Genomic DNA, 9,277 nt, shown 5'->3' with positions numbered 1-9,277 from the left:
ATATGAGGGGGTTTTTTTTGTTGTTTTTTTACTTTATTTTATTAGAATGAGTTTATTGATCCACATACACTGATGAAACTAGAAAACCTAAGCGCCAACCTGGTAGAATGTCCCAAACATGAAAAAGTAGTCCCCTGCTAAGTTTTTCCTGACTTTTCTTGTACCCATTTCTTCTCCCCCCCTGCAGGATCTATGATGTATACTGGCTATTTATTTTCCTGTTATCTCACAGGTATTCTCTGCTGGAAGCATCAGCAATGTCCGTTTGGCCTTTGCATTAGTAGAATCAACGCTGGGCTTCCTGTACATTTTATCTATCCATCATCTGAAATCACTTTTCTATTACACAAATTCCTAATGGCATTTTTCATCTGGGCATTTCTTAAGGTATAGATTAAAGGATTTAACATGGGAGTTATCATGGTGTAAAACACAGTAACTGCTTTATCAATCGGAAGAGTAGTTGCTGGTCTCAGGTACACAAAAATGCAGGGCACAAGGAATATGATGACGGCTGTGATGTGGGAGACACAGGTGGAGAGGGCCTTGCGCCTCGCCTCCCAACTGTGTGTCCTTAGGGAGCACGCGATGACCACGTAGGAGCCCAACAAGAGGAGGAAGTTTGACAGACAGAGGAAGCCGCTGTTGGCAGCAACAAAGAGCCCTGGAGTGTGGCTGTCCGTCAGGCACGGTTCGGCACAGGGGTCAGGTCACACAGAAAGTGGTCTATGACTTCAGGGCCGCAGAAGGGAAACGGGAAGATGAAGAGGATCCGAATGGCGGCATGAAGAACGCTTCCCGCCCACACCACTCCAGTCAGCAGCCAACATACCCGCCAGTTCATCATGGTTATGTAGTGCAACGGCTTGCAGATGGCCACACAGCGGTCATAGGCCATCACAGTGAGCAGGATGATGTCAGCACCTCCAAACAAATGTTCCCCAAAGATCTGAGTCATGCATTCATTGAAAGGGCTGGTTTTTGTTTCATGGAGGGAATCTACAATCAATTTCGGGTTATTGACAGAGGAGTAACAAGCATCAATAAAAGAGAGATGAGCCAGGAAGAAGTACATTGGGGACCCCGATAATGGGCTGACTGTGATGGTGACCAAGGTGAGCACATTCCCTACCATAGAGACAATGTAGATGACCAGAAACACAGCAAATATGACTTTCTGCATCTTTGGATTCTGTGTGAGTCCCATATTCTCCATGTATATTATATTATGGTTAATTACATAACCTGAAAAAAATACATTGTATTAGCTCAATCTTGAATTCATTATCCTTTCCATGTAATAAATGACAAATTCTATTGAGTTCTGAATTCTGAAGAGTATTTTTTTTTCTTTTGATAAAGGAAGAAAATATTTCTGATCTCTTGAAGTTAACTCAAATCCTCTCCTAGGATGTGTTTATAGTTGGAGACATGAGGAGCCCATGCACACACAGCAGTAGACCATCTGTGCTCATTTGATCATTTGAGTTGACCCAGAGCCTACTGTGAATCATCAGGTCTTACACAAGCAAAGCTTCCCAGGTGGTTCAGTGAGAAAGAATTTGCCAGAGGATGCAAGAAAAACAGGAGAGGCAGCTTCGATCCCTGGGTTAGAAAGATTCCCTGGAAAAGAGAATGACAACACACTCCATTTCTTGCTTGGAAAATCCCATGGACAGAGCAGTCTGATGGTCTACAGTCCATGGGGTCATAAAGAGTTGGACATGACTGAGTAAGCATGTAGTAGTAGCTAAGCCCAAGAGGTTGAAAAGGGATGTAAAAGTTATGAATGACTGATGGATTTTCTCGCTACTCTTCGGAAATGGGAAACCATGTAAGGGAATTAAGAATGTGAGTATAAGGATGAATAGAGATTTGAAAAACAGGGAATGTTGCATAAAATTCCAGTAAAGATATTTGTGTGATATTTATGATAGGAGGATGCAAGACTGAAAGGAATACAAGAATCAGACTATATATGAGTTTACACAAATTGTAGCAGAGCATTGGTATGGGAAAGTAATGAAAAGATACAGGAGTGACAGTAACAAAATTAACATCTGTCTTATAAATTTCCCTAATCCAATCTTTTATAGATATACCTTTAACAATAGATTACTATATTCATGGCATGGTTGAGTGCATGCTAAGTCGCCTCAGTCGTGTCTGACTCTTTGCGACCCATAGACTATAACCCAACAGGCTCCCTTCTTCATGGGACTTTCCAGGCAAGAATACTGGAGTGACTTGCCATTTCCTTCTCCAGGCAATCGCCCTGACCCAGCGATCAAACCCAGGTCTCATGTCTCCTGCTTTGGCATGTGGGTTCTTTGCCACTAGTGCTACTTCATACCGTGCAGTGATAGAAAAAAAGTGGACATGTCAAGTAAACAGAGATCAATGCAAATTTAAGCTTAAAGCCTCAGCCTAAGATGTGTGGCTGTTAATACTGGTGGGCGGGCCCATCTGGGCAGTGACCACTGGGGACGGCTGGGAGGAAATGGATTCTCAACCTTGCCAATGAGATTTTCAGGCTGGCAAAGCTTCCTGGGCCCTCCACGTAATGGCTTACCTTTGCTCTAACAACCCCATTTCTAGGAGTTTATCCTGAGGAAGCAGATAAAGGAACAAACACCTGTGTGCAAAGATGCTGGCTGTAGAGCTATTTACAAGATCAGCAAATGTCCCATCATGAGCACTGGATTAAATGGCTCACAGAATAGGAGACAGCTATCAAAATGATGAACACAGACAGATAGACCAGACAGACAACAGGAAAAGGATGAGGCAGAAATACACACACACACTGTTCAGTAACACTCAACAAATCAGCTGTACCTTTTGACCCACTGCAGTTTCAAAAAACACATTCATGCATACAAACCATCTAGAAAAATGCACATCCAGTCATTAACTGCAGTTCACTATTTCTGGAGAGAATGATGGGGGAGTTGGGGAGGGGTCAAAAAAAAAAGGACGGTTCCTTTCCAACAAGTACACTTCTGGACTGTTAGTATATGAAGTCGCAAATAATCAGAGGCACACACAAATAATGTGTGATATTAGTAAACTGCTAAGAAAAAGTGTTTGCAAATGGTGCACAAATAAATATGTACATTAGGAATGGACCATTCAGCTTTCAAACACAGAGCTGCCTGTGAGGAGTCATCCATGTAGAGAAGTGATCTGGGATAAATCTATGTGAATGGCATCATTCCATTCATATAGCAGAAATAATCATAGCACACAATAGCAATAATTATGTCATTAACTTAATTTGACAGGTGAAAAAATTGAATCTCATCAAGATTAAGAAATTTGTAAGACCCAATTCTCTAACCTACATTTATTTTGCCATCATATATCTTTTTTAATAATTAAGACTAATCATGACATTGGAAACAAAATTTAAATACACCTCACACACAAAAATATATCAACATGATTATTAATTGATACAAACAATGACTTGTTTAGTCCAAACATGGATATGTAGAACTCTTCTTTGGAGGAACTGCTATGCATAATATGGGTCTCTTTGGCTTCTTTAAAATTGGAGATGACTGTTCCTCAGTTTAATGTAGGGTTATTTTTTTTTTCTGTATTATTGCCATAAAAGTCAATTCTTCCTAATCCTCTGTGAGAAATAGTCATAAAAATAGGTAAAGTTCCTCTGTGTGTCTTCAGCAGTGTGCTGGATACGTTTATATTCACATAACAGCCTGTGAGGGGGATTAGTCTTCTCACTGATATTAGAAGAAATGAGAATATAAGGTTGCAAGAAATGCACCCAGATCAAGAAGCTGCAGGTGGGAAAAGGCAAGATTCTAATCTGGGTTTCTAATTCCCAAACTAAGATGCTCAGTCACTGGGATCGTCATTTTCAACATTTTGCAGAAGAATGAGGTGAATTCTTTCTTTTACAATTAAAAATAAATTTTAAAATTTAATTCTTTAAAATTGCTATTGTTTTTGAAAAGTGTTAAAACATAATTACTATATACGTAAACTCATATCAATGGACATGAGTCTGAGCAAGCTCCAGGAGATGGTGAAGGACAGGGAAGCCTGGCATGCTGCAGTCCATGGGGTGGCAAAGAGTCGGACACAAGTGAGAAACTGAACAACAATATGCATAAATAACAATCTTTACTAAGCATCACCACTATTGAAGAACTTACCTTCTGGTCTTAGATGATATTAATGATATTTGAGGGTGTTCAGAATTAATCCCAACTTCAAACTGACCTCCTCTTAGGATAAGGAACTTTCAATAAGAATGATGTGACACATTCAGAAAGAAGCTATTCAGAGAACTCAATATCAAATCAATATGAGATAAATCATTGTATATGTTTACATATTCCTTCTAGCCTAAAGAGTCAATGAAATTTCACAGAAAACCTGGAACTTGAACTTAGAATAAATTGATATAGAAAACCATGGAGAAATGATCATCCATGGATGGTCTACTCCAAAAGTCAGCAGGCAGAAAATGTGGTGGAAACACCTTCAAATGGATCTTTCAACTCTTGATAAGTCTTTCTCTGGAAATGTAAATAACAAGTAAAGTCATTTTCAGTTGCATGTGTGGCTATTTAACAAGGTTCCAATACAGGTTTAAGGACTTTGTCTTATAGCTGCTCTTTTCTCTCCCAGGAACTAATTACCTGCTTTGATGGAAAGGCTTTTTCTTAGAAGCAGGTATTCTGAAGAGACATGCTTGAGAAACACTCATTCTTGAGTGGGGAGTTGTATTCCCTGCACTTGCAGCTAAAATCGGTGAATCCCCTTCATAGGAGTTTGGTTTTCTAAGAAGGACAAATGCCATGTGAATGACAAGGAGAGCAGCATTCCAGCCTTGGGACCTGCGATGTGGTTAATCTGTGCACTCATGTCAGAGAGAGGACTTCTTTCTTATTATCAGTATCAACGTTCCTGGAAACCCAGTACTGATTTCTCGAGAGCTGGAGCGGTGAGGCCATGAGACTAACGGCAGCCACTTAAAAGTATTGGAATACAAACCTTGTTTTTCACAATCGTTAGAAGGCTATGACTATAGAGAGAAACTCTGAGAAGTTTTTCAATAAGTTACATCTGGGACAGTTGTGACAGACATTATGGAATACTAAGTGACATTACACATCTGGATAGATACATAAAACACAGGAAGTTAGTTCTGATTTCAAAGTTAATTATTTGACATCTCTGCCACTTGGTATCATTTTGGCCCTTGTAGGAAGCATGTAGGAAGCATAAACTATTGAGGTATTAGTTTGATTTCTTGATAACTACTGAAGCTGATAATTTTTAATGTTATAGGCAATTTCTATACCTTTTTTTTTTTTTTTTAAGACCTCTGTGCAATTTAAAATAGGAGTTCTGGGTTTCTCATCACTAAATTGTAGGTGATTTATATATATATATATATATATATATATATATTCTAGATATAGTTCTTCTTTCATATATATGCATCATATATAAAATGAATTTACATATACAATTTTACACATAAATTTATATATAATGTAAAATTTTGTACATGTGAATGTAGATACAACTTTTTCCTACTCTGTGAATTGCCTTTTTATTTTTAAAATGTATGATCTCTAGTGATTAGAAGATTTAAAATATTAGCAATGTTCAACTTTTTAGTTTCTTTATAGTTCTTGATTGTAGTTTTTTACAGAATTTTTATAGGTTTAGCTTTGACTTCTTGATCTATGACTCATTTTGAGCTAATTTTCGTCTATAGCATGAGATAGTGGTTGAGGCTCCTTTCTTTCATATAATGATATCCAATTGATGTGGTATAATTTGTTGAAAAATATATTATTTCTGCTTTAATTACTTTGATATCTTTGTAAAACTTTTCCTCTATTTAAGTCTATTTATGGACTTTCTATTATGTTTCAATGATTTTTATGTTTATTCTTATATCAATACTTCACAACCTTGCTTTTGTTCATTTAGTTGTTTTTATATTTTTATTTTATATTAAAATATAATTGATTAGCAATAATGTGTTAATTGCATTAACAGCAGCAAAGTGATTCAGTTATACCCATACAAGCATCCTTTGTTTCTTAAATTATTTTCCCATTTAGATTATTACAGAATATTAACCAGAGACCCCTGTGCTATACAGTAGGTCTTGATTATCTATTTTAAATATAGCAGCATGTACATGTCAATCCCAAACTCACAGTCTATCCCTCCCCTCCCCCCTTTTTCCCTGGGTTATCGTAATCATGTTCTCTAAGTCTCTGAGTGTTCCTGTTTTATAAATAAGTCTATTTGTATCTTTTCAGATTCTGGCATACAAGCCATATCATATGATATTCGTTTTTCTCTGTCTGACTTACTTCACTTAGTATGATAATCTCAGGTCCAGCCTTGTTGCTGTAACTGGCATATTTCATTCTTTTTAATTGCTGGGTAATATCCCACCGTATATATATACTGTGTCCTGTTTCTCCATTCTCTGTTATGACATTCAAGTTACTTCCAAGCCTTGGCTGTTGTAAACAGCAGTGTGATGAACCTCAGGTGGCATGTAACCTTTTGAACCATGGTTTTCTCCTAATGTGTATCCCGGATGCGTATGCTGGGTCACACAGTATTGAGTTTTCTAAGGAACCTCTATGTTGTTCTCCTTAGCTATTGTATCATTTTACATTCACACCAGCAACGTAGAAGAATTCCTATTTCCCCCTACCCTCTCCAGCATTTATCATTTATAGACGTTTTTAATGATGGCCCTTCTGAAAGCTGTGAGGTGATATCTTATTGCAGCTTCAATTTGCATTTCTTTAATACTTAGTAATATTGAGCATGTTTAATATGCCTGTTGTTCATTTGTATGTTGTCTTTGAAGTATCTAAAACAGGATTATTTACCTTCACTAAAATTGGTTTGAGTGCTACCTATTCATCCCATTAATTCTCCTTTGGAATTTCCAGAAACCGCTATACTTTTTCCTGATTCTAGTTTTTCGTTTTCAAGAAAGGAAATTCATAATTCATATATGTATACATAAATAATTCTTCCTCAAGCATAAATAAGTTCTGACTTATCTCATTCAGCATATTCAATATATTAATATTTTGAAATTCACTAACATCAACTGTCTACACTCTATCTCCAATCCCACATAAATCTATTTATTTTATAATATATATGCTATATTTATAATAGTCCACCATTATTTTTTCAATACCATGATTGGTATGATTCAAGAGAAACCTTAATATTGTCCCCAAATTAGAAGAAATCATACTAGGAGCACAATGTACACGTGAGCTAAGTCACTTCAGTCATGTGAGGAGCACAGTGTAGATTTTATTTAAAATGTTAAACTGAGAAGAAACTTAACAATTAAAGCCTTCTTAAGACTGAAAAAACTGACCTCAGAATGTTAACTTTCCATCTGAGAAGGAACGATCTGGTTAAACATATGGTAAGAATTTGGAGTGAACAATAAATAATTGAAAGAAAAAAAATGCTAGATTATATACTGTCTCTTACTACATGAAGCTACTGCAGTTATTTGAATCTAGTATTAATCAGGGGGAAAAAGGCTAATTGAAGGGCATTGAATAGATATGATGAAAGAGAAGCTTTTAATAAATGTTGAGAAAACAAAAGACATACTAAGTTGTGTATATAAGAATATAAGGCAAGGTTACATAGGAGCAAACAGTAGACAGCAAGGTGAAGAAGGGTGGGGAACACATTAGATGAAAACCACATGGATATTGATCCCAGGCAAGTGAGAGACATAGAGACACAGCATCTAAGCTACTGGGCTTTAGAGCCTGCTTATACCTACTGTCCTCTCGTCCTCTACGTAAGACTGACTCAACGCTAATGAGTATATGCCTGCACACATGGTTTCAACCTTAAGGGCAGTGGCTGTCACGCGCGAAGATAGAATTACATGACTTCACAACGAGAAGAGAATGGTCTCTATGGACTTTTTCTAGGTCAGTTCAAACACTGAATAAATCTTGAAATTTCTATCCATCTTTTGTCATCTGACATCAACTTCTTATCCTCAGGGCATTTTTCACTTCTGCATTCCTCAGGGTATAAATCAGAGGGTTGATCAAAGGTGTCCCAATTGTATAAAACACAGCTATCGTCTTATCCATGGAGAAGGTGGTTGCAGGGCGAGTATATATAAATATGCAAGGACCAAAGAACAAGATGACCACGATGATGTGGGAGATGCAGGTGGAGAGGGCTTTTTTCCTCCCTTCAGCACTGTGGTTTCTCAGAGAGTGCAAGATGACGACATAGGATAACACCAGCACGAGAAAACTCACTGTACAGATGGCCCCGCTGTTGGACACCAAGAGGAAGTTGGTCACATAGGTGTCTGCACAGGCAAGTTTCAACAAAGGCTGCAAGTCACAGAAGTAGTGATCAATTACATTGGGACCACAGAAAGGCAGACTCAAGGCTAGAAAAATCTGAGCTGATGAATGCACGCAGGACCCCAACCAGGTCAGGGACATTAGCACACCACAGACTCGATGACTTATGATGGTCGTGTAGTGTAGAGGCTTACAGATGGCCACATAGCGGTCAACAGCCATGAGGACAAGGATGAAGATCTCTAGGCAGCCAAAGAAATGGAATGTAAAGACTTGGATCATGCACTCACTGAAAGAGATAGTGGCATTCTTCAAAAGGGCATCAGCAATCATCCTAGGAGCTATGGAAGTAGAGAAGCAGGCATCATATAAGGATAAGTGGAAAAGGAAGAAATACATTGGACTCCCAAGGGCCCTGCTGGTCTTGATGGTAACAATAATCAGCAAGTTACCCAGCAATATCCCCAAGTAGAAAATCAAGAAAATGACAAACACTATTTTCTTCCTAACAGGATCTTGTGTCAACCCAAGCAGAATAAACTCAGTCACATTATTTTTCAGCTGCATGATTTCATGAAAGAGGAGAAGAGATGAGTGCAAAATGATTAATCTGCAAAAAATAAGGAAATAATTCATAGGATGTTACATGATATTATGAAATATTGCTTTTGGAAGCCATTGTACCTGTGATTTCTTTATGACTCATGTTAACACTTTGTGTGATAATTTTTAATGGTCACTGCAAAGGTTTACTGTGAGTTTCAAATAAGCTTCTGAGAGTAATAATTTCCTGTAAGATTTTCTTTTTAGAAAGCTTGCTAAGTTTGATATCATTATTGACTAAATTTTCCAATTTGTTGAATGTATAATTAAGAGATATATCTTTGTAATTTTTT

At 37.5% G+C, this 9,277-nt stretch overlaps 1 protein-coding gene and 1 pseudogene across 1 annotated transcript; both read right to left on the bottom strand.

Annotated features, from left to right (window-relative positions):
- Positions 1–314: 314 nt before the first annotated feature.
- On the bottom strand, positions 315–1,207 carry LOC133063337 (olfactory receptor 4C46-like; annotated as a pseudogene).
- Positions 1,208–8,045: 6,838 nt separating this feature from the next.
- LOC133055520 (olfactory receptor 4C11-like) lies at positions 8,046–8,948 on the bottom strand. Its single transcript, XM_061140707.1, has one exon. It carries the CDS (start codon positions 8,946–8,948, stop codon positions 8,046–8,048), a length of 903 nt encoding a protein of 300 aa, XP_060996690.1.
- Positions 8,949–9,277: the final 329 nt, after the last annotated feature.

This window comes from Dama dama, chromosome 1 (genome assembly GCF_033118175.1).
Source record: "Dama dama isolate Ldn47 chromosome 1, ASM3311817v1, whole genome shotgun sequence".
Classification (NCBI taxonomy): Eukaryota; Metazoa; Chordata; class Mammalia; order Artiodactyla; family Cervidae; genus Dama; species Dama dama.
The sequence above is the reverse complement of the archived record's forward strand: the minus strand, read 5'-3'. Positions and strand labels throughout refer to the sequence as shown.

Coding starts and splice junctions, on each gene's coding strand:
- LOC133055520 (XM_061140707.1), bottom strand. CDS start 8,948: ATGCAGCTGAAAAATAATGTGACTGAGTTTATTCTGCTTGGGTTGACA.